At 41.0% G+C, this 26,315-nt stretch overlaps 1 protein-coding gene across 1 annotated transcript in view; it reads left to right on the top strand.

The window, feature by feature from the left end:
- Nucleotides 1-332: 332 nt before the first annotated feature.
- Nucleotides 333-26,315, top strand: part of KCNIP4 (potassium voltage-gated channel interacting protein 4) — a 100,149-nt gene continuing 74,166 nt past the window's right edge. The window contains exon 1 of the mRNA XM_089911714.1: nucleotides 333-457. Within this exon, the coding sequence (XP_089767840.1) occupies nucleotides 356-457 (102 nt within the window). The 5' untranslated portion in view covers nucleotides 333-355. The remainder of the gene's footprint in view (nucleotides 458-26,315) is intronic.

Below are 26,315 nucleotides of genomic sequence, written 5' to 3'. Positions count from 1 at the left end.
ATCAAATTAAAATTCCATTTTTATAACTAGTGCTTGATATGTACACACATTTGAAGTGTTAAAATTTTCCATGATTTTTACACTTTTCAAACTGTACTGTAAAAATGTTCATAGTGTGGTGTCTGATGACTAGAAAGTTTGAAAAAATATTATGTAGAATTAGCAGAATACTGTATACTCTGGGAAATGTAAAGACCGTTATTAGCAGCGTGAGAACCCTTCCTCTGGAAAAATCAGACATGCAGTAAAGATTTCCTTCCATTTTCCTATGTTGCTGTGTATACACATTGGTGAGCAGTGACCGTTCTTAAGACTTTGGTTTTCCTCCACAGACAGCGTGGAAGATGAACTGGAGATGGCCACCGTCAGGCATCGGCCTGAGGCTCTCGAGCTTCTGGAAGCCCAGAGCAAATTTACCAAGAAGGAGCTCCAGATTCTTTACAGAGGATTTAAGAATGTAAGAACTTTCTTTTTGACTTTACCTTCACACAGTTCTCAGAGGAGCACTGAGAAAAGACAGGGAAAAAGGGAAAATGTGCAGTTCTGTGAGAGCCCCATCCTATGTACACTTCTTATAGATCTTTCCTAGATATGAAAATTGTTGATATCCATTTGGGCTTTGGTTCACTTTGGTACACCGTTGCTTGTCCAATCAAACAAGGATGAGTACAGAAGAAAGGTTTACTTTATTCAATTTCTAGTTGGGATTTTTTTTTTCCTTTTTGGTTATATCAACATCATTTCAATAAGCTCTAATTGTCTATAGGACTAATTGACTATCGATTGGAGCCTATCAAGGAACTCCACTCCTAGCATTGCAGAAAAGTCATGATAAGTTTGATAATTTCTAAAAGAGCGTGTTACCCATGACTCTGAACAACAGGTATCTGTAAGTAGTCCCTCCTTTCGGTTCTCTGTGATCCAGGAGCACCTATCATGCTCCTTCCTGAGTGAATCATCATCAAGAAGAGTGACAGTCCTTGCACACCAGAGGGTGACGGTGAGAGACAAGGAGTGGGCTGGGCAACCTGTCAGGCATACACTCTTAGTGATGCCTTGGTACGTGCTCAGGATTAAGCTAGATACTGCAGGGTATTTGAAAGCCAGCTTCTGTCCTCAAGGAGCTAATGGTCTAAATAGGCAGGGAACACTCGCCCTCGTGAGTTTATTTGAAAGTAATTCATCCTTAAAAGTATTAAATGGTCGCATATTAAGTGGCATACACAGCCCAAGATGTGTTATGCTCTTACACATATGTAAACCGTAGTTACATATGCTACAGGTGTCCCTTGAGATCCTAGTGAATTGCTTCAATTCCTCCTCAAATCCAGCCCCTAACAGCCTCCATTCCATGGTCTATAGGAATCTATAGAGTCCAAAGATTTCTGCTAATTCCATCCTCTTGAAATCTGTCCACCTCAATGCTATCTCTGTCCAGCCTCATGAAGATGAAAAACTGCCTCTTCTACGGTATCCACACAAAAATTTACTTACAGAATTTGTAATGCTAGTTGCTTTTCAGAATATTTTTATAAGGTCCCAACATGCATATTACACACAAACTTCCACCACCTCTCTGACTCCATGGGGTCTCTCTCTACCCCATTTCTGCTCTTCACTGCTCTCCCTGCCTGGGCTACCTAAATGTTTCCTTCCATTGCTCTTCTGAAGCCTGGTCCTCTTCTGACACCCAGGCATTTGTGGGGGTGGACTGGGGGGGGAGGAAGGTGATATAATGGAGATGGGTGCTTGCCCCACACAGGTAGGACTCATATTACACATCAAGATGTGTAATCTATCAAGATGACACATACAAATAAACAGACCTAAAGAGAAAGGGACTTTGAAAATTAGGCTCAAGAATTCTTAGTCATGGGCTTCCCTGGTGGCTCAGTGGTTGAGAGTCCGCCTGCCAATGCAGGGGACATGGGTTTGTGCCCCGGTCTGAGATCCTTGCTGGGTAGAGTAATCTTGGTTGTAGGTTCTTCCCTTTCATCACTTTAAATATTTCATGGCACTTCCCTCTGGCTTGTAAAGTTTCTGCTAAGAAATCAGCTGTTAAACTTATGGGAGTTCCCTTGTACGTTATTTGTTGTTTTTCCCTTGTTGCTTTCAATAATTTTTCTTTGTCTTTAATTCTTGTCAAGTTGATTACTATGTGTCTTAGTATGTTTCTCCTTGGGTTTATCCTGCCTGGGACTCTGCACTTCCTGGACATGGGTGACTATTTCCTTTCCCATGTTAGGGAAGTTTTCGACTATAATATCTTCAAATATTTTCTCGGGTCCTTTCTCTCTTTCTTCTCCTTCTGGGACACCTATAATTAGAATGTTGGTGCAATTAATGTTGTCCCAGAGGTCTCTTAGTCTGTCTTCATTTCTTTTCATTCTTTTCTCTTTATTCTGTTCCATGGCAGTGAATTCCACCATTCTGTCTTCCAGGTCACTTATCCGTTCTTCTGCCTCAGTTATTCTGCTATTGATTCCTTCTAGTGTAGTTTTCATTTCAGTCATTGTATTGTTCATCTCTGTTTGTTTGTTCTTTAATTCTTCTAGGTCTTTGTTAAACATTTCTTGTATCTTCTTGATCTTTGCCTCCATTTTTTTTCTGAGGTCCTGGATCATCTTCACTATCATTCTGAATTCTTTTTCTGGAAGGTTGCCTACTTCCACTTCATTTAGTTGTTTTTCTGGGGTTTTATCTTGTTCTTTCATCTGGTACATAGTCTTCTGCCTTTTCATTTTGTCTATCTTTATGTGAATGTGGTTTTCGTTCCACAGGCTGCAGAATTATAGTTATTTTTGCTTCTGCTGTCTGCCCTCTGGTGGATGAAGCGATCTAAGAGGCTTGTGCAAGCTTCCTGATGGGAGGGACCTGTGGTGGGTAGAGCTGGGTGTTACTGTGGTGGGCAGAGCTCAGTAAAACTTTTATTTACTTGTCTGCTGATGGGTGGAGCTGAGTTCCCTCCCTGTTGGTTGTTTGGCCTGAGGCAACCCAGCACTGGAGCCTACGGGCTCTTTGGTGTGGCTAATGGCAGACTCGGGGTGGGGGTGGGGGTGGGGGTGGGGGGTGGGGCTCACACCAAGGAGTACTTCCCAGAACTTCTGCTGCCAGTGTCCTTGTCCCTGCAGTGAGCCACAGCCACCCCCATCTGCAGGAGACCCTCCAACACTAGCAGGTAGGTCTGGTTCAGTCTCCTATGGGGTCACTGCTCCTTCCCCTGGTCCTGATGTGCACACTGCTTTGTGTGTGCCCTCCAAGAGTGGAGTCTCTGTTTCCCCCTGCCCCGTCCTGTTGAAGTCCTGCAATCAAATCCCACTAGCCTTCAAAGTCTGATTCTCTGGGAATTCCTCCTCCCATTGCCAGTCCCCCAGGTTGGGAAGCCTGACGTGGGGCTCAGAACCTTCACTCCAGTGGGTGGACTTTTGTGGTATAATTGTTCTCCAGTTTGTGAGTCACCCAGCCAGTGGTTATGGGATTTGATTTTATTGTGATTGTGCCCCTCCTACCGTCTCATTGCAGTTTCTCCTTTGTCTTTGGATGTGGAGTATCTTTTTTGGTGAGTTCCAGTTGATAATTGTTCAGCAGTTAGTTGTGATTCTGTGTGCTCTTGCAAGAGGGAGTGACAAACTCCCCATATTTTGATTAAAAGAATAAACCATTCATCAACATCTTAAACCAGTCACACTTATATGAAAGTGGTTGAACTCCCCTGCAAGTAAAGATTACCAGAGCTCCCCAATCTTTTTCCAGTGCTATATCTCTGACAGCATTTCTCCAACATATATTGTAAATATAAATGGGAAATTGGAGGAAAGGAAGATAGTGAGAGAAGATTTCTCTGCCCCTCACCCTGTCTTACCCACTGACTCATCCCCACATTTTTATTTCTCTTACCACATACTAAACTGAATCTTCAAAAGTAGGCAACTGATAGAAATGGAGAATATAGTACAGTGTATCTCAATCTTTACTGTCCCTCAGAATAACCTGAAGGATTTGTTAAAACAGATTGCTGGGCCCCAGACTGAAACATTATGATTTAGTGTCTGAGATTGGGATGGAGAATTTGCCTTTCTCATATGTTCCCAAGTGCTGCTGATGCTCCTTGTCTGGTGACCACACTAGTACAATGCAAACATCATAAACACTGGTGTCACTCAGACTCAGGTCCATATCTTATTTGTTTAGGGAGATTCCTCTGAATCAGTGGCTTGTGTGTCCTTGTCTCTACAAATTGGGATAATGATATCTACATTACATGGGTTTTGCCTTTGTTTTGCTGGGTTTTTTTTTAGTAAATTCAGATAATAAACATTAAGTTCAACAAAAAGGAATTATTATAGCGTGGCCCCAAATAGTCAACGTCAGTTTTATGTTCCATCGGAGTGGGGCAGTCATGGTTGACCTACATACCTCCTCAGCAGTGTTTTAGGTTTTGAGCTACATAATTATGTATTTAAAAGGTTGCAGAAAGATGCAAGTTATTAGGTACACATCAGCAGTCTCATGTTGCAGTCATTTAGGGAGCTTTAAAAACTACAGATAGCTGGGTATCATGCTTGGTGATTCTGATGTAATTGCTCCCAGAAGAAGCGTGAGCGTCAGGATTTATACCACTTTCCAGGTAATGAAAATGTGTAGCCAAGATTGAGAACCAACATTGAGAACGGTTCTCAGTGTATAAGATCATAGCCATAAAGGCGCTTCTATCACAAACAGAATTGACCTACTTGTGATGAGCCCTCTAATGTCAAATATCAATGGTTAAACTGGCTACACTGGAGCCTTATGAAACCCTTGGTGGGTGGGGTGGGCTGTGTGTGCAGGTGATCACTCTGATGACTGATTTAGTTAAATATGGGGTGATGTTTAATCTTTTTTTAAAAACTTCTTAGTTTAAAAAAAAAATCCCATTTTAATAAACTGCTAATAGAAGGTCACATTTGAAAAAGACTGACCTAGAAGGTCATACAAGTATCTGTATACATGACTCATAAACTTGCTTTGCTGTTCTCTTTCAGAATCAAGCATAACTTCACTCAACACTAGGTGATAATGAATGGTCCGTTGGGCATTAAGTTTTCATAAGGCTATGTCTCTTTGACATTTCCTCTCATTAATAAATAATTTACAGCATATTCTTCCCAATTTTTAAGGCACAGGATGAAAGATAGTTGCAGCTAGGTAGACCTAATATGTTTTGGACCTCTGACTGCTTCCTGTCCCAAATCTTTCTCTGCTTCCTTTTCTTTCACTATTTTGAATTGTAATAGGTCAAAATATCCTTTACATTCAAATACATCTTTAAAGTATCACTTTAATAATTGTTAATGTCATTCTTCCCTAAAAATTTTAAGTGTTAATATTCTTTTTACCTCAAAATGCAAGATGTTTGTATTAGTTTTCTATTGTGTGTAACAAATTACTACATATTTAGTGACTTAAAGAAATGCACATTCATTATCTCACAGTCTTGAAGGTTAGGAGTCCAGAAATGACTTACCTGGTTCCTCTGCTTGGGGTCTCATAAGGTTACCATCCAGGTGTTGGTAAGGCTGCATTTCTCTTTGGGTTTAGGAGTCCTCTTCTAAGCTCATGGGGTTGTTGGCAGAGTTCGTTTCCTTGTGGTTGTATTTCTGAGGTCCCCACTCTTGTGTTAGCTGTCAACCTGGGGCCACTCACCTCCTAGAGGCCTCCTGTAGTCCTTTGCCAATGGCGCTCTCACAGACTCTTTCATAGCACGGAAGCTCACTTCTACAAAGCCAGCAAGAGAGATTCTCTCTACTCAGCTAAAGCAGAGCCATATAATGTTATATAATCGTGGAACTAACATCTCCTCCCATCACTCTTGTACATCCCAGCACTCAAGGCAGGGGATTAAAAAGGGTGTGATTTATGGGGAGTCACATTTCCATGATATCCATCACAGTGGTCTTTGTGAGGAGGCAGCAACCCTTATGGAGTAGAGCTGCTAAATTTGGTCTGAAGTCACATTTCAAGCACAGTTAATACCCCCCCTCAGTTTTTTGCCTGCAATCCAGACTTCTCCTGAGGGATTTTACCAAAAGTGACACCAACCTTCCCCCCTGGTTTCTACAAGAGATTTGATGTTATGGCCAAAGGAACCAGTAAAAGAGGAAAGTTCTTTGATGGGGCTATTCCATCCCACTCGAAGGGTTTGAGAACGTCTGCACTTTAAAAATAGACGAAGGGAACTGACGATGAATTTACAGGGATCTACATTTTTGACAAAGGACATGTACGTAAAAAGCTCTAAATCCCACTTACGTGAAGGTGAGAGGGGGGAGTTCGGCACATGCGTGGGAAACAGTGGGATAGGTGGTTAGGATAGAGAAATAAGCTGCTCATTGTATGAGGCAATTTCTCTTTTGTCATGAGCCCTCAGTTATTCTTTTTAACATCTTTCCTGGAGTATAAATGCTTTACAATGGTGTGTTAGTTTATGCTTCATAATAAAGTGAATCAGCTATACATATACATATATCCCCATATACCCTCCCTCTTGCATCTCCCTCCCACCCTCCCTATCCCACCCTTCTAGGTGGACACAAAGCACCGAGCTGATCTCCCTGTGCTATGAAGCTACTTCCCACTAGCTATCTATTTTACATTTGGTAGTGTATATATAAGTCCATGTCACTTTCTCACTTCGTCCCAGCTTACCCTTCCCCCTCCCCATGTCCTCAAGTCCATTCTCTACGTCTGAGTCTTTATTCCTGTCCTGCCCCTAGGTTCTTCAGAACCATTTATTTTTTAGATTCCATATTTGTGTGTTAGCTTACAGTATTTGTTTTTCTCTTTCTGACTTACTTCAATCCGTATGACAGACTCTAGGTCCATCCACCTCAATAACTACAAATAAGTCAATTTTGTTTCTTTTTATGGCTGAATAATATTCCATTGTATATATGTGCCACATCTTCTTTATCCATTCATCTGTCGATGGACACTTAGGCTGCTTCCATGTCCTGGCTATTGTAAATAGAACTACAATGAATATTGTGGTACATGACTCTTTTTGAATTATGGTTTTCTCACGGTATATGCCCAGTAGTGGGGTTGCTAGGTCATATGGTAGTTCTATTTTTAGCTTTTTAAGGAACCTCCATACTGTTCTCCATAGTGTCTGTATCAATTTACATTTCCGCCAACAGTGCAAGAGGGTTCCCTTTCCTCCACACCCTCTCCAGCATTCATTGTTTGTAGATTTTTTGATGATGGCCATTCTGACCATTGTGAGGTGATACCTCATTGTAGTTTTGATTTTCATTTCTCTAATGATTAGTGATGTTGAGCATCTTCTGCCCATTTTTCGATTGGGTTGTTTGTTTTTTTGATATTGAGCTGAATGAGCGCTTGTAAATTTTGGAGATTAATCCTTTGTCAGTTGCTTCATTTGCAAATATTTTCTCCCATTCTGAGGGTTGTCTTTTCATCTTGTTTATGGTTTCCTTTGCTATTTAAAAGCTTTTAAGTTTCATTACATCCCATTTGTTTATTTTTGGTTTTATTTTCATTTCTCTAGGAGGTGGGTCAAAAAGGATCTTGCTGTGATTTATGTCATAGAGTACCCTGCCTGTTTTCCTCTAAGAGTTTTATAGTGTCTGGCCTTACATTTAGGTCTTTAATCCATTTTGAGTTTATTTTTGTGTATGGTGTTAAGAGGTGTTCTAATTTCATTCTTTTACATGTAGCTGTCCAGATTTTCCAGCACCACTTATTGAAAAGGCTGTCTCTTCTTCATTGGATATTCTTGCCTCCTTTATCAAAAATAAGGTGACCATATGTGTGTGGGTTTATCTCTGGGCTTTCTATCCTGTCCCATTGATCTATATTTCTGTTTTTGTGCCAGTACCATACTGTCTTTATTACTGTAGCTTTGTAGTATAGTCTTAAGTCAGGGAGACTGAGTCCTCTAGCTCCATTTTTCTTTCTCAAGATTGCTTTGGCTATTCGGGGTCTTTTGTGTTTCCATACAAATTGTGAAATCTTTTGTTCTAGTTCTGTGAAAAAGGCCAGTGGGGGCTTCCCTGGTGGCACAGTGGTTGGGAGTCCGCCTGCCGATGCAGGGGACACAGGTTCGTGCCCCAGTCCGGAGGATCCCACATGCCACGGAGCAGCTGGGCCCATGAGCCATGGCCACTGAGCCTGTGTGTTCAGAGCCTGTGCTTCGCAATGGGAGAGGCCACAACAGTGAGAGGCCCACGTACCGCAAAAAAAAAAAAAAAAAAGGCCAGTGGTAGTTTGATAAGGATTGCATTGAATCTGTAGATTGCTTTGGGTAGTATAGTCATTTTCACAATGTTAGTTCTTCCAATCCAAGAACATTGTATGTCTCTCCATCTGTTTGTATCATCTTTAATTTCTTTCATCAGTGTCTTACAGTTTTCTGCATACAGGTCTTTTGTCTCCTTATGTAGGTTTATTCCTAGGTATTTTATTCTTTTTGTTGCAATGGCAAATGGGAGTGTTTCCTTAATTTCTCTTTCAGATTATTCATCATGAGTGTATAGGAATGCAAGAGATTTCTGTGCATTAATGTTGTATTCTGCTACTTTACCAAATTCATTGATTAGCTCTAGTAGTTTTCTGGTAGCATCTTTAGGATTCTCTATGTATACTATCATGTCTTCTGCAAACAGTGACAGTTTTACCTCTTCTTTTCTCATTTGGATTCCTTTTATTTCTTTTTCTTCTCTGATTGCTGTGGCTAAAGCTTCCAAAACTATGTTGAATAATATTGGTGAGAATGGGCAACCTTGTCTTGTTCTGATCTTAGTGGAAATGTTTTCAGTTTTTCACATTCAGAACAATGTTGGCTGTGGGTTTGTCATATATGGCCTTTATTATGTTGAGGTAAGTTCCTTCTATGCCTACTTTCTGAAGTTTTTGTCATAAATGGGTGTTGAATTTTGTCAAAAGCTTTTTCTGCATCTATTGAGATTATCATATGGTTTCTCTCCTTCAATTTGTTAATATGGTTTATCACTTTAAGTGATTTTCATATATTGAAGAATTCTTGCATTCCAGTGATAAACCCCACTTGATCATGGTGTATGATCCTTTTAATGTGCTGTTGTAATCTATTTGCTGTATTTTGTATTTTGTTGAGAATTTTTGCATCTATGTTCATCAGTGATATTGGCCTGTCGTTTTCTTTCTTTGTGACATCTTTGTCTGGTTTTGGTATCAAGGTGATGGTCACCTCACAGAATGAGTTTGAGAGTGTTTCTCCCTCTGTTATATTTTGGAAGAGTTTGAGAAGGATAGGTGTTAAATCTCCTCTAAATGTTTGATAGGATTCTCCTGTGAAGCCATCTGGTCCTGGACTTTGTTGGAAGATTTTTAATCAGAGTCTCAATTTCAGTGCTTGTGATTGGTCAGTTTATATTTTCTGTTTCTTCCTGGTTCAGTCTCGTAAAGTTGTGCTTTTCTAAGAATTTTTCCATTTCTTTCAGGTTGTCCATTTTATTGGCATATAGTTACTTGTAGTAATCTCTCATGATCCTTTGGATTTCTGCAGTGTCAGTTGTTATGTCTCCTTTTTCATTTCTAATTCTATTGATTTGAGTCTCTCCCTGTTTTTCTTGATGAGTCTGGCTAGTGGTTTATCAATTTTGTTTATCTTCTCAAAGAACCATCTTTTGGTTTTATTGATCTTTGCTATCATTTCCTTCATTTCTTTTTCATTTATTTCTGATATGATCTTTATGATTTCTTTCCTTCTGCTAACTTTGAGGGGTTTTTTGGTTCTTCTTTCTCTAATTGCTTTAGTTATAAGGTTAGGTTATTTATTTGAAATTTTTCTTGTTTCTTGAGGTGGGATTCTATTGCTGTAAACTTCCCTCTTAGAACCACTTTTGCTGCATCCCATAGTTTTTGCATCATCCTGTTTTAATTGTCATTTGTTTCTAGGTATTTTTTTATTTCCTCTTTGATTTCTTCAGTGCTCTTGGTTATTTAGTAGTGTATTGTTTAGCCTCCATGTGTTTGTATTTTTTACAGATTTTTTCCTCTAATTGATATCTAGTCTTACAGCACTGTGATTGGAAAAGATACTTGATATGATTTCAATTTTCTTAAATTTACCAAGGCTTGATTTGTGACCCAAGATGTGATCTTTCCTGGAGAATGTTCCATGAGCACTTGAGAAGAAAATGTATTCCATTCTTTATGGATGGAATATCCTATAAATATCGATTAAGTTCATCTTGTTTATTGTAATATTTCAAGCTTGTGTTTCCTTATTTATTTTCATTTTGGATGATCTGTCCCTTGGTGAAAGTAGTGTGTTAAAGTCCCCTACTATGATTGTATTACTGTAGATTTCCCCTTTTATGGCTGTTAGCATTTGCCTTAAGTATTGAGGTGCTCCTATGTTGGGTGCCTAAATATTTACAATTGTTATATCTTCTCCTTGGATTGATCCCTTGAGCATTATGTAGTGTTCTTCTTTGTCTCTTGTAATAGTCTTTCTTTTAAAGCCTATTTTGTCTGATATGAGAATTGCTCCTCCAGCTTTCTTTTGATTTCCATTTGCATGGAATATCTTTTTCCATCCCCTCAGTTTCAGTCTGTATGTGTCCCTAGGTTTGAAATGGATCTCTTGTAGACAGCATACACGCGGGTCTTGTTTTTGTATCCATTCAGCCAGTCTATGTCTTTTGGTTGGAGCATTTAATCCATTTACATTTAAGGTAGTTATTGATATGTGTGTTCCTCTTCCCTTTTTCTTAATTGTTTTGGGTTTGTTATTGTAGGTCTTTTCCTTCTCTTGTGTTTCCTGCCTAGAGAAGTTCCTTTAGGGTTTGTTGCAAAGCTGGTTTTGTGGTGCTGAATTCTCTTACCTTTTGGTTGTCTGTAAAGGTTTTAATTTCTCCGTCGAATCTGAATGAGGTCCTTGCTGGGGCGAGTAATCTTGGTTGTAGGTTTTTCTCTTTCATCACTTTAAATAGGTCCTGCCACTCCCTTCTGACTTGGAGAGTTTCTGCTGAAAGACCACCTGTTAACTTTATGGGGATTCCCTTGTATGTTATTTGTTGTTTTCCCTTGCTGCTTTTAATATTTTTTCTTTGTACTTGATTTTTGATACTTTGATTAATATGTGCCTTTGCGTGTTTCTCCTTGGATTTATCCTATATGGGACTCTCTGTTCTTCATGGACTTGATTATTTCTTTTCCCATATTAGGGAAATTTTCAAGTATAATCTGTTCAAATATTTTCTCAGTCCCTTTTTTTTCTCTTCTTCTTCTGGAACCCCTATAATTCGAATGTTCGTGCATTTAATATTGTCCCAGAGGACTCTGAGACTGTCCTCAATTCTTTTCATTCTGTTTTCTTTATTTTGCTCTGAAGTAGTTATTTCCACTATTTTATCTTCCAGTTCACTTATTCATTCTCCTGCCTCAGTTAGTCTGCCATTGATTCCTTCTAGAGAATTTTTAATTTTATTTATTGTGTAGTCCTTCATTGTTTGTTTGCTCTTTAGTTCTTCTAGGTCCTTGTTAAACATTTCTTGTATTTTCACCATTCTATTTCCAAGATTTTGGATCATCTTTACTATCATTAGTCTGAATTCTTTTTCAGGAAGACTGCCTATTTCCTCTTCATTTGTTAGGTCTGGTGGGTTTTTACCTTGCTCCTTCATCTGCTGCGTATTTCTCTGTCTTCTCATTTTGCTTAACTTACTGTGTTTGGGGTCTCCTTTTTGCAGGCTGCAGGTTCGTAGTTCCCGTTGTTTTTGGTGTCTGCCCCCAGTGGGTAAGGTTGGTTCAGTGGGTTGTGTAGGCTTCCTGGTGGAGGGGACTGGTGCCTGTGTTCTGGTGGATGAGGCTGGATCTTGTCTTTCTGGTGGGCAGGAATACATCCAGTGGTGTATTTTGGGGATATCTCTGAACTTATGATTTTAGGCAGCCTCTCTGCTAGTGGGTAGGGTTGTGTTCCTGTCTTGCTAGTTGTTTAGCATAGGATGTCCAGCACTGTAGCTTGCTGGTCATTGAGTGGAGATGGGTCTTAGCATTGAGATGGAGATCTCTGAGACAGCTTTCGTTGTTTGATATTATGTGGGGCCTGGATGTCTCTGGTGGATCAATATCCAGAACATGGTTCTCCCACCTCAGAGGCTCAGGCCTGACACCCAGCTGGAGCACCAAGACTTTGTCAGCCACCCAGCTCAGAAGAAAAGGGAGAAAAAAGAAAGAAAAGAAAAGAAGAGAAGAGAAGAGAAAAGAAAAAGTTATTAAAATAAAAAAATTATTAAAAATGAAAAAGTAATTTAAAAAACCAGAAAGACAGAGCAACCAAACCAAAAAACAAATCCAGTTATGATAACAAGTGGTAAAAACTATACTAAAAAAAAAAAAAATTGACAGAATCCTAGGACAAATGGTAAAAACAAAGCTATACAGACAAAATCATACAAAGAAGCATACACATACTCACAAAAGGAGAAAAAGGAAAAACATATATATATATATATATATATTTATAAAAAGAAAGGAAGAGAGCCACCAAATCAATAAACAAATCTGCCAATAATAATAAGCTCTAAATACTAAACTAAGATAAACATAAAACCAGAAACAAATTAGATGCAGAAAGCACACCCGGTGTCTTCAATTGATCCCTAAGTCCACCACCTCAATTTTGGGATGATTTGTTGTCTATTCAAGTATTCCAGAGGTACAGCGTACATCAGGTTGATTGTGGAGATTTAATCTGCTGCTCCTCAGGCTACTGGTAGAGATTTCCCTTTCTCTTCTTTGTTCGCACAGCTCCTGGGGTTCAGCTTTGGATTTAACCCCGCCTCTGCTTTTAGGTCGCCTGAGGGCATCTGTTTCCCACCCAGACAGGACAGGGTTAAATAGGAGCTGATTACGGCTCTGGCTCACTCAGGCGGGGGGTGGGGAGGGTGGGAGGGAGGGGCACGGTATACGGGGTGAGCCTGTGGCAGCAAAGGCCAACATGACATTGCAACAGCCTGAGGCGCGCCGTGTGTTCTCCCAGGGAAGTTGTTCCTGGATCACGGGACCCTGGCAGTGGCGGGCTGCACAGGCTCCCGGGAGGGGAGGTGTGGATAGTGACCCGTACTTGTACACAGGCTTCATGATGGCTGCAGCAGCAGCCTTAGCGTCTCATGACTATCTCTGGTGTCTATGCTGATAGCCACAGCTCACACCCATCTCTGGAGCTCATTTAGGCGGTGCTCTGAATCCCCTCTTCTCTCGCACCCCAAAACAATGGTCTCTTGCCTCTTAGGCAGTTCCAGACTTTGTCCTGGACTCCCTCCTGGCTAGCTGTGGTGCACTAGCGCCCTGCAGGCTGTGTTCAAGCCGCCAACCCCAGTCCTCTCCCTGCGCTCCGACCGAAGCCGGAGCCTCAACTCCCAGCCCCACCCGGCCCGGCGGGTGAGCAGGCAAGCCTCTCGGGCTGGTGAGTGCCGGTCGGCCCTGATGCTCTGTGTGGGAATCTCTCTGCTTTGCCCTCCGCACCCCTGTTGCTGTGCTTTCCTCCGCACCTCCGAAGCTTTCCGCCTCCGCCACCCGCAGTCTCCGCCCGCAAAGGAGCTTCTAGTGTGTGGAAACCTTTCCTCCTCCACAGCTCCCTCCCACTGATGCAGGTCCCATTCCTATCCTTTTGTCTCTGTTTTTTCTTTTATCTTTTGCCCTACCCAGGTATGTGGGGAGTTTCTTGCCTTTTGGGAAGTCTGAGGTCTTCTGCCAGCGTTCAGTAGGTGTTCTGTAGGAGTTGTTCCACATGTAGATGCATTTTTGATGTATTTGTGGGGAGGAAGATGATCTCCACATCTTACTCCTCTGCCATCTTGAAGCTACCCCCTCGGAGTTATTCTTGAGGCTTTTGTAGACTGACTGTATGACCTTCAGTAAATCACTTCATCCCTGGCAGCTTCTGTTTCCCTGTCAGCAAATTAGGGATTAAGATCTTCCTTTCCACTCATGAAGGGAAGTGGGTAATAAATGGTTTTGTTCTGCTCTTGAAAGAGTCAGGTAAGTCTTCCTTAAGTACAAAGTATTACTCATGTACTCTAGAATCTAGGTAGAAGAACAGAGTTAAAGTGTTCCTATGCCCTAGCAGAGTTTTCTATCAGACTTCCAAGAAGCAGGGCTTTCTGAGGAGAAGGTTGTCTACAGGTCTAAGCAGATAAACATGGCAGCCCTTCTGAATCCCAGGGGCTGGCATGGTGCACATGTTCTCCTGGGCTTGAAACTTTCAATTGCCATTTCTTACACTGAGCAAGTAGTTTAGCTTCTCAGGATATCAAATTATCATTTGAAGACTCAGGATTTTAATACTGATGTAGATGAGAAGAGGATGAGAAATGTTTTGCATAATCCCTTTCATTTAGAGTGTGAAAAATAGACATTAGAGCCCTTCATTTTTTTCCTCTCATTCTTCTAAGTACAAAAGTAACTAAAATTCATAAGGAAGATCATGATGTCATCTTGAAGTATATGGCCTTAAGCATGAGTTTACGTTACATATATTCTGTGGCAATTGGATGCTTCTTGGTTTATTTGTTTCTTTTTTATCTTAACCTAATTAAGTGCCATGCAAAACATTTGAAATCATACTAGGGGTGTAAGTTGAGATATGTAAGTGTCCTATACACAGTCAACTCCCCACTCCACCTTGCTGGAGGTAACCACTCTTAATATTCTTTATTCTCCTAGATACTTTTTTCTTTTTTTTTTTTTTTTGAGGTATGTGGGCCTCTCACTGTTGTGGCCTCTCCCGTTGCGGGGCACAGGCTCCGGACGCGCAGGCTCAGCGGCCATGGCTCACGGGGCCCAGCCGCTCCGCGGCATGTGGGATCTTCCCGGACTGGGGCACGAACCCGTGTCCCCTACATTGGCAGGCGGACTCTCAACCATTGCGCCACCACGGAAGCCCTACTGAATTTTTCTAGAGAATCATACAGATTTCTTAAGTTAGTTCAATTCATCCTCCTGAGGCAAATTTTTTTAGTCTGGGAGTAATGTGTCTACTGACCTCAAACTCACATATCCCTTGAGGGATCAGGATTTGTTAAAAATAATAATAATGTTTCTGTCTTCTGAATACTTCAAGCCTTGCTACTTCCCTTAGCATTATATCAGAAATGCATACATAGCAAGTTCAAAAGCTGCTTCCTCTAAGGATTTGTGAATACAATTTGTTGTACGTGGAACCAAGTCTTCACAGCACAGAACCCAACACAGGGTGGTGGTAAGATGCTGTGTGAATCAACTTTAACAGCATTACTCCTTCATATTCATTTTGGAAGCACTAACTGGTTCACACAAATACATCACTGGGAGCCCAATAAATAATGTTTCAGATTCAGTACATGCTCCCTAAAGAGCCTTCTGTGCAACTTTAGATATTTTGTGGCTAAAACTAACAATAAATCCGGGGCAACATTCATCACTGCAAGCTCCTGGCGGTGAACCTACCCCATAAAGTCAGATCCTTTTCCATTTTTTTACAATTCCACTTCAACGTGTTCATTAATATAAGCCTAACTGACAATTATTCCAGTGACCCTGGCAGGTGTTCAAATCCTCATTGAAATAAAATAAGTTGCCAAAACTTTGTCTTTTCGATGCTACATTTGAGTTGAGTGCGTTAGGCTATAAATCCTCTTAAATCTGTGTTGAATAATTTAACTTCAGGGAAATACAAAGAAATGTGTCAAAAGAAAATGTGATAGAATCAGTAATTTCCTTATCTATGCACATTCTAATGAATTATGCTTAATTTATGACATTCTAACTCGCATAGAATTTTAGGAGATTGAGTCAAAACTTTACATCTCAAGCTCCCCCTGGTTGTGAATACTTTCCACAAACATATATGGAACACCAATCCTTTACTGCATACTCCCTATATGCCAGGTACTTTGATAATATTGGATATATATTTATGAATAAAAGAGAATTGTCCTCAACTCATAGACACTAGAGTTTGGTGTAGAAAGTGTATAATTAATAAGACAGGGTAAAATAATTAAGTGCAAACTGTGGTATATTTAATGAAGGAAAAGGACAGAATTCTGTGAGTGAGATTCATGTGGACACAGGGGACCTAGAAGGTGTGATGGTTAATTTTTACTTGTTGACTGAGTTAGGCCTTGGTTCCTGGTTGCTTAGTCAAACATCAGTCTAGATGTTGCTGTGAAGCTATTTTTGTAGGTGTGATTAACCTTGTAGGTGTAAGTAAAGGAGATGACCCTCGATAATCTGGTTAGCATCACCCAATCGATTGAAGGCCTTAAGAACAAAATCTGAGGTTTCCCAGAGAAGAAGGAATTCTGCCTCAAGACTGTAACAGAGAGTTCCCAGCCTACCAGCCTGCCCTACAGATCTCAGACTTGCCAGTCCCACAATCCCATGAACTAATTCCTTAAAATCCTCTCTCTCTCTCTCACACACGTGAACACAGTTCTGTTTCTCTGAATGGCTCTAACTCAGTGGTCCCCAACCTTTTTGGCACCAGGGACCGGTTTCATGGAAGACAATTTTTCCACAGACCAGGGGTGGCAGGGGGGGATGGTTCAGGTGGTAATGGGAGCGATGGGGAGTGATGGGGAGGGATGGGGGTCGATGGGGAGGGATGGGGAGAGGCAGAGGAAGCTTAGCTCGCTCACCCACTGCTCACCTCCTGCTGTGCAGCCTGGTTCCTAACAGGCCGCTGACCAGTACTGGTCCGCAGCCCCGGGGTTGGGGACCCCTACTCTAACTGATACAGAAAGCCTTTCTTAAGTCCAGGTGTTTTTTGTCATACCTAAAGAGAGAACCACTCATGAAACCAGCAAGGATAAAGTGATCCCCAGTTGAAGAAACAGCAAGTATGAACGTCCTAAGACAAGAAAGGGGAGATTAACATGACTGAGGTTGAAGGAGAGAGGGATTTATAAGATGAGGCCATCAGGGGGGCATTGAACAAGTCACACAGAGCCTTGTAGGCTAGATTGTTCAGAGTGTGGTAAGAAGCCATTGATAGTTTAAGTAGGGGAGTAACATGACCTGTGTTTTGGCAGATAAAGGGTTTGGTCAAGGAGGAAGGATGAAGAAGAGAAAAGCAGTAAGGAAGATATTGCAGGAGTCTAGCCAAAATATAATGGTGACTTGGACTAAAAATTGTGGTGTTTGGGATGTAAATGAGTGAAGGAGTTTGATCTCTATTTTGGAAATAAAAATGACAGAATTTGATGATGGATTGAAGGTGACCAGTAGAGAAAGAGAAACAGTACAGATGATTCCAAACTTTCTGACTTAAGCAAATGGACAGATATGGAAGCCGTTTGCTAAGACACAGAAAACTGGGAGAAAAAATGCTGAGTGGGAATGGGGTGTTAAGAGTCAGGGATCAAAAGTTCAGATTTAGTCTCATAAAGTTTTATAAGTTACTGTGGTTGGATATATGATTACAGAGGTAAGAGGGGAATTTTGGGCTGAAGGTATAAATTTAAGAGTCACCAGCATACAAGGTCATGAGAATGGATGATTAGTAAAAATTATAGTGACTCTAACATGTATTGAGTACATATGGTGAAATAAGCTCTGTCCAATGTACTTTAGAGGTAATTAATTGCCTTCATTCTCTTAGCAGCCCTATAAAGTAAACTTTTTAAATAAAGAAACTGAAGCACAGAATGGTTAAGTGACTTTCCCAGGGTCACACAGCTAGGAATGAACAAGTCTGGAATTTGAACCAACGTACTCTAGCTGCAGAGTCCATGCTTTTAACCATTGGGAATGACTGAAAAGAGAAAAGAGAGGAGGATTCAACCTTGAGGTGTGGGGAACTCTGACATTTAGAAGATCAGTAAAGGAGATGAGGCAGAGACAGCAAAAAAAATACTGAAGGAGAACAGAGATATGGGAGTAAAGCCAGGAGAATGTGGGATCACATCAGCCTAGAGACCATACTCCTCCAAGAAGTAAGAAATGTGTTGAGTGATGCTAAGTGGGCAAGCAAGAAAGCAAGATAAGGGTGGAGACGTGTCTATATCAGTTAGCGCTCTTGGATGGTAAGCAACAGAATCCTAGCCTGCTTAACAGGAGGGGAGAAAAGAAGTCTTTGGAAGGATCTAGGGCAGCTCACAGAACTGAATGAAGACACAAGCACCCAAGCCCTATAAGAAAGAAGCACTGGGGAAGCTCCAGAGAGTCAGGAATAAACTAATGATGGTGGCCACAGTATTCACTGAACTACAACTACATCTCTTTCAAGCACCCCTCATTCTCTCTGTTGGGCTACTTTCAGTTTCCTAGGCACAAGTGCTTTCCAGAGAAATAATCAAATTCTGACCCCTGCAGGAGGAAATGTGGAGGCAGGGCCTCTGCTTGGCTGGGAGAGTTGGGAGCACAAAACTATGCCTGCCAACTTTTCCTGCCTTTGCGCTGCCTTCTCCTCTTCTGCGAAAATCTTGTCTACAGGTTACATTTTTTTTTTTAACATCTTTGGAAGAAAATAACTTGCAGTGAAGAACTTCTGGTTCTTTCTGCTCTTACAGCCTTTTCACATGTTAGTTTCTGGGACACACTTTCCCTATTATTCAGTAGGCATGGTTCTTCCTATGGCTTTCAGTAGCATCTTAAATCTTGCCTTCCCTGATCACATGTCTACGTATCACATGTCTGTGTAGGTCAGATCACTACTCCCAGATACACTCTATCACTGCACCCAGTTTGTTCCTTTCTCAGCATTTATCATCATCGGTAATAATAAATTAACTTGTTTATTTGTTTTCGGAATCCCAGTGAGATGGGATATTGATGAAGGCAGGGCCACTGATGTTTGGGTCACCCACTTATATTCAGTACCCACTACTTTTCCTGGGACAGAATAGGTTTTTTTTTTTTTTTTTTTTTTTGCGGAACGCAGGCCTCTCACTGTTGTGGCCTCTCCCGTTGCGGAGCACAGGCTCCGGACGCGCAGGCTCAGCGGCCATGGCTCACGGGCCAGCCGCTCCGCGGCATGTGGGATCTTCCCGGACCGGGGCACGAACTCGTGTCCCCTGCATCGGCAGGCGTACTCTCAACCACTGCTCCACCAGGGAAGCCCAGAATAGGTTTTGATGGGTACTTGTTGCTTGAATAAATGAATATGTTCAAGACATCTCAGATAACTCCCTCCTTAACTATGAACAGGGCTGTGGGCACTCTGTAAAGGGCCCCTGGGGCTAAATCTCAGCCTCAGGGGATTCCTCTTGGCTAATTCTTCCCTTTAGAACCTGCTTACCATGTTATGGTATCTCTGGTCTCCGTCCCTGGTTTCTGCATTCTTTTCCAACCTTTTAGTTGAACTCTCTGTGGAGATCTAGATTCTGGATCCCCTCACAAGCTATCTTCCAGGTATTCTTGGATCCCAGGACCTGTAGCCCTGCACAGGACACACCCTTCCCTTCACCAAACACCTTGTTTAGGGGTGCTTCTCTGGCTCTATGTGTCTGCAAAAAGTTTTGGAACAAGGAGATACAAAGATTAAGGAAACAATGCTCTGTCTTCAAATGCTTTACAAGCTAATTACAAAATAAGCATCGAGTCTAAAAATCTATCTGCAAATAAGAAATACTTTTAAAACACCATTTGTGAGCATTACATCATTGTAATTGAGGTTAGCAACTTTGAGAAAAGAGTTAATATTTGAGCCAATCTGATCAAGTTAATCACCATAAAAATTAATTTGCATAAATGACAAATTTACATAATACCAAACCATGTTAGATAAATGGGTAGAAATATATCAGAGTTAATAGGTTATGGAAAACTTCAGGAATGGAAGGGCAAAGATGGAGAACTAGCAGGGGGCAAATATGACCCATAAAGATTTTGAGAATCATCATTGAAATACCTTAAGGGGAAAAGAGAGAATCATGTCACCAAATAAGGTATGTTGTTAATATGTTAATCAAGCTTGATGTATAGTGTGCACTAAACATTATCTTAAAATGCTTTAACATACATTAGGTTATATCATTTCAAAGCCATATCAAGGGAAATATTAACATTTTGTGAAAGAGGAAATAAGGAGTAGCACATTTGTAAGAATAACCCAGAATCACATTAGTGATTAACTTCTCAGAAGCAAACTACTCAGCCTTTTTTTTTTTGAACTGGCTTTGCATAAATGCTCAATGACACTTTCTCTTATTATTATTTTTTTTTCTTTTTAGGACCTCTCAGCATAGTTCCTAGTTATAGCCCTTCAACTTTAGGGCTAGTTAACTTTAGTTATCTAGCTATTTAGTCTAAACATGTAGCTTTCTAAACGTTATGCTCTGTCTTATTCCAAAAAGATATCGTAAAAAGATTTGTTGAAATATCTAGAAAAAAGAAAGAACATAAAATATTCCAAGGAGTAATTTAGTTCCTTATCACCAAGAAAGTAAATAACATAACTTCTGCAGTTAAAATCCATGTTTGGATCATCTTACCAAAAATGTGGTCCAATACAGAGCTCTTTATGAAAAAACAAAAACAAAAACAAAAACACCTAACTAAACATTATTTGACATAAACAAATTCCAGGAAAGGATATGATTAGTCCCTTTGCGGTGTATTGTTACAGCTCGCGGTCTGTAATTATGTTAGGGCTCTGGGTACCCATATGTTATCCATGGTGACTGGAAGTGGGGTAGGCAATACTGTTTTTCATGGAACTAATTGTTGATTAAACACATTTTAATACACCATACGCAGCTGAGCAATTTACTGCTTGTCAGCACAGAATCAAGGCACCATGTAATCTGTGCAATGAAGCAAATGCTAATCATGCCTACTTGGTTTCTTCTGGAACTCCACATAAAACCTCATATTAGTTCCCTAATGAAAGGCAAGCCTATTACTGAACACACGTTGTATTATCATGAATAAGTGCTACTGATTTATTAGATAGATTGCATTTATTGAAAACAGAATGGAGCATACAGTTAATTACTAGTTTTTCCTAATTAATTAGAGTTTTATGTGACTAGAATATTCTTCAGCTGATAATAGTGCTCTCTGCTAGAGTCAGATGAAGGTGGTATTTGAAGTGAGGCCACCCTCGGGAGCACCCTGCACTGCCCTCCTCCATGCGTCACTAGGCCTGGAGATTTAGGGAGGACGTGTGCTTCTGTGCATACGTGAGGAATTGAGAGGCACCTAATCTTGAATTCCAATCCCAGCTATGACACTTAGTAGCCTTTTTGCCCTGGGAAATCTCCCTGAACTTCATCTTCCTCATCTGTAAATAGGGGTAATATCTCCTCACAATATTGGTGAGGGCTCTAAAAGAAATCACGTGTAAGTGTAGATGTTTATGCATGGTCAGTCCTGATGCTGAGTTCCCAAGCCCTTCCACCGAATAGATCCAACACAAACAAAAATGTCCCGTGGTGACACTCTTTGGGCTTTGTGGGGAAAGTAAATTATGCAGTCAGAGCTCTGTAAATACACCATTGAGAACAACTTATCCCACCTTCTCCAAATTTTGCAGAGACAAATACTGAAGACTTGACCTAGGTGACGATTGTTTGTCCTGAAATCAAATAATTAATGAAATAGCCAATGAAATAATAAATCTCTGCCTTCTTTGCCTTCAGACCTTGTCTTCCACCTCTCAAGTCAGGGTTCTTTCTACTCTACCAAACCGCCTGTGGAATTTTAATTCACCTTGTCCATACCACATACCAAATCATGAAATCTGCAACCAGCAACTCACACATATTTATTGAGTTTCTGCAGAAGATGGACTGCAATAAGCTCTTGGAAAGTGGATAGTAAGCAAATAGACATGATTCTTGCCCTCAGGCAGTAAAGGGACCATGTAACTTGTTATTTATTTTTCTACATTATTACCATAGAGCCTGGACCAACTCTTGCATGTATGACATTTTGGGGGGCGGACTGATCATAAAAGAGGTTTAGAAACTTCCCAAGGTCATACAGGTAATTAGTAGCTGAGATAGAATTGTAACAGACACGTTTGAGCTTCCATCTCAAAATCCCAGCCTCCTCTCCAATAAGAACACACAGAATGTCTCTTAAAAAAATAGAGTGAAAATAAATTTTTAAAAACATCTTGGCCCTGAACAAAGGGAATTTTCAGCTCTTTTGTATGACAACTAGGTAGAACCAGAATTTATAATTCTAGCAAGACTGCCCTAGGGTGAACAGTTGATATGCAGGTCATGTCACGCAGTTTGTCATGCAGGTGCCATATGAAATTCCAAATTACATGTAAAGAAGTTTATAAGATAGAGAAGCAGCCTAATGTAAGTGTAAAGAGCATAGACCCAGAGTCAGACTACCTGGGTTCACAGCCTGACTCTGCTATTTACTTACTCATGAACTTGGAGATGTCATTTAGCCTCTCTGTATCTCTCAATTCCTGTTCAAAGATAACTCTGACCTTTTTGTCTCAGCAACCAGAAGAATGAATTGATGCTTTAAAAGACTGAAGGAGGACCATATTTGGAGAGGAGCCCCATGTTGTTTAAGGATTTAGGGTGCCTGGTAGTCATCCAAGGAGAGTTATGGCGTAGGCAGTAGCATATGTATGTCTAGAGTTCAAGGGGAGAGGTCCAGCCTGGGAAATAAGCATCAGTGACCTCAATATCTAAATCATATTTATCTCCATGAGGCTAGATGAGATCACCAAGGGAACAAGCACAAAATAGGTCAGATTTATGTTTTAGAAATGCCACTCTGACAGAGCAGAGTAAGAAGAATGAGAATAGAGGCTGTTAGGCCAGCTTGAAACCTACTGCAGTAGTTCAAGCTTGAGATAAGCAACGATGATAAACATCACCAGTAACCATGGTTATAACAGAAATGAATTGTAATGCAATGGAATCATAGTGAAAGATGAATACAATGCCAGTTACAGTAAAGATACAGCAAAAAGGCTGCAAGGGCCAGGCCACTCCTCTTATTTCTGTGATCTAAAGGCAAGGAAGGGGCTTCCCTGGTGGCGCAGTGGTTGGGAATCCGCCTGCCGATTCAGGGGACACGGGTTCGTGCCCCGGTCCGGGAGGATCCCGCATGCTGCGGAGCGGCTGGGCCCCTGAGCCATGGCCGCTGAGCCTGTGCGTCCGGAGCCTGTGCCCCGCAACGGGAGAGGCCACAACAGTGAGAGGCCCGCATACCTCAAAAAATAAAATAAAATAAAGGCAAGGAAGGCAGAGATTAATTTGTCTCTTGGAATTTGTGCCACTGCCCCAATGAGGGAAGACTGGACTCTCACTTTTAACTCATAAAAAACAAACTTCACAATCTTTTAAAGATGAGCTCTCACATATTTTTAGGATATATACTCTAATCCCTTAGATTTTGCCTTCACTCCACCCCTGCCCTCACCAACACAACCACCTAGAGACAATTACAAAGGAGGCAGTCAGGGAAGTTTCTGATATTTACTTTCTTTAGGATACTGTCTCCTTCCCAGAAAGTCTGGACATTAGAAAAGCCTGTCTTTCTCATTTCTCAGCATTCTCTTCTTCCAAGTGCCTAATTATAATTCTTTATTCCTTGTGTCCACCATTCATACATCACAAATCTCTATGTGTGCAGAGGTGGGAATAGGGCTAGGCGTGTTTCTGTGTATGTGTTAAAATTCAGTGAACAAGGTGCATAAGAAAATAAAGAACAAAATAGAAGAAACTGGAGCATATGTTGCTTAGAAAACAAAAGGAGTAAAAGGGGCCTGGTGATTCAGCTTTGGGAATACATTTATTGGAGTTTCAATTAGGATGCAGAGAAATGGTAAACTGGACAATTTCAAGTCTACCTGTTGATGAAGACGATCCTGCTTTTATTTAATATTGGGCCAATGTACGTCACTGAATGTTAATCCCCTACAATAATATGGATCTTCTCAAGGAATTACTTAAACTGGTGTCCTTTGACTTTCCATATACTTTAAAGTTTCAGATTTGTGACCTTTTCAAGGGATGTACAGAATGTTATTAGGCAGGAGGAAATCGCAGTTTACAATTCTCTCCATTCCACAAATTATTTAAGGTAAATCCAAAGAAAAATAAATATCCTCAGTGGGATCTGCTTGTATGTTACATATCACAACTGTATCAGAAGCCAGTGATGTTAGCGGGTTATTTTATTACTCTAATATGAAGTAGCACAGTCTCAGAAGCTAGGCTTGGGTGGGTTTTTTCTTTTTAATTATTTTACATGTCAAATCTAGTTCTATTAAGATATGTTAATGTGGGGGGTTTGTGTGTGAATTCCAAACAAAAAAGCATGCCTGCAGCATGAAATTGGTACCAGAGTTGGCACAGCTTTACTCTATATGCAGCAATGGCCTCATGGGAAGGATGATTCTATTTGTTAAAATACAAAGCTCTGAATAACGACTGATAGATCTTCACATTGTCCACGAGTCCTGTGACTTCTTAGTCAACTCCTGTTAGCTTCAGTATTTGTTTCAGTTGGCTATTGCTGCATAACAAACTTCCCTGAAATTTAGTGGTTAAACAACAAGGAAGCATAGAGAGAGTGCTCTAGATTCAGACTTTGGATTCTCATCATTCTTCAAACCAGACAGGGCTCCGGCAGAAAGTTCTTCGGTGTATGCAGTGTCTGGGAAGCTAGAATCTCTTAGAAAGCTTCTTCACTCGCAAATTGACTCCTCAGCAGGGAAGGTTGGAACAATGCGGACTAGTTGAGAATCTCTCTCTCTCCCATGACCTCTGTGCTTGGCTAGTGTTATGTGCTGAATTGTATCCCCCCTAGAAAAATTCATATGTTGAAATTCAAACCCCCCAGTATCTCAGAATGTGACCATATTCAGAGATAAGGTCCTTATAAAAGAGGCGATTAAGTTAAATAAGGATGTTAGGATGGAGCCCTAATCCAATATGACTGGTGTCCTTATAAGAAGAGGAAGAGACATCAGGGAGGCACGTGCACAGAAAAACAACCCCGTGAAGAGGCAGCAAGAGGGCAGCTACCTGCAAGTCAAGAAGAGAAGCTTCAGAGGAAACCACCCTGCCAACACCTTGAATCTGGACTTGTAGCTGCCAGAATTGTAAGAAAATAAATTTCTGTTGCTTCAGTCACCCAGCTGGTATTTTATTATTGCAGACCTAACAAAGTAATACAGCTCGTTTGAGTTTTCTCACAATATGCTGATTTCAGAACAGTTGAACACAGTAGCTGGTTTCCAAGAGAGAAGAAAGAGAAATCTACCAGTGCTTGTAAACCTTGGCCAGGAATTGGTATAACATCATATCTGTTGTATCCCGCTGACCAAAGCAAGTAACAAGGTCTGCCCAAATTCAAAGGAATGGGAAATAGATTCTACCTCTTGACATGTGGAGTAGCATTTGCTCACAGGGAGGGGAGAAATTGATGGTGGCCATCAATGGAGATCATCTACCACAGGCTCTATCAAAACTTCCCACTTCTCTTCAGCCCCTCTATTAAACATCTCTCCTGTTCGCTTTTAGATTTTGATTCCTACTTCAGTACACTGACACCGTCTAGTGTTAAAGCTCACAGTTTTCTACCTCTCTACTAAAATCACACAGTAATATCCATTATTTCTTTTGCTCCTTTCCTCCAGGCTTTAATAGGAAAGAATTTTCTTTCTACTCAAAGTTAATTCATGTACCTGGGCCCTAAAGTGTTCTTCATTCCAAGACATCTTCCTGCAGTCATCACTTTCTCTTTTGAGTCTGAAACTGCCACCTATCAACTCCTTCCTCATAGGCAAACGGCTTTCCTGGTCCCAATGTATCTCCCACCACGGGGCAGAGTTTTCCAAAGTGTGCTCTACCGTGATATTACTCTTTTCCTCTCCTCATCAGAAGCTTTGGAAGCAGGATTTACTCTCCGTATCTTCCCATCATTACCTAGGATTAGTTTCTCAACACTCTACAATGTGGTTTCTATCCCTAATGTCTCCCTGAAACTGCCCTGAATAAATTTTTTAAAATAGCCTGCTATTTTAAAAATACAAGGGAAGGGCTTCCCTGGTGGCGCAGTGGTTGGGAGTCCGCCTGCCGATGCAGGGGACGCGGGTTCGTGCCCCGGTCCGGCAGGATCCCACATGCCGCGGAGCGGCTGGGCCCATGAGCCATGGCCGCTGAGCCTGCGCGTCCGGAGCCTGTGCTCCGCAATGGGAGAGGCCACAGCAGTGAGAGGGCCACGTACCGCAAAAAAAAAACAAAAGAACAATGGAAGCTTTTCAATATTTACCATATTGGACGTGTCATATCATAGAATAGATATCTCCTCCTTGAAAATATTTTCTACTTTCTTGGTTTCTCTTGTGTTCTTTCTGT

This window comes from Delphinapterus leucas, chromosome 5 (assembly GCF_059928025.1).
Source record: "Delphinapterus leucas isolate spDelLeu-1000000601 "Yukka" chromosome 5, BTC_Dleu_Yukka2, whole genome shotgun sequence".
In the NCBI taxonomy this organism is placed as follows: domain Eukaryota; kingdom Metazoa; phylum Chordata; class Mammalia; order Artiodactyla; family Monodontidae; genus Delphinapterus; species Delphinapterus leucas.
Note: the sequence above shows the minus strand (reverse complement) of the source record. Positions and strands in the feature narration are given on the sequence as shown.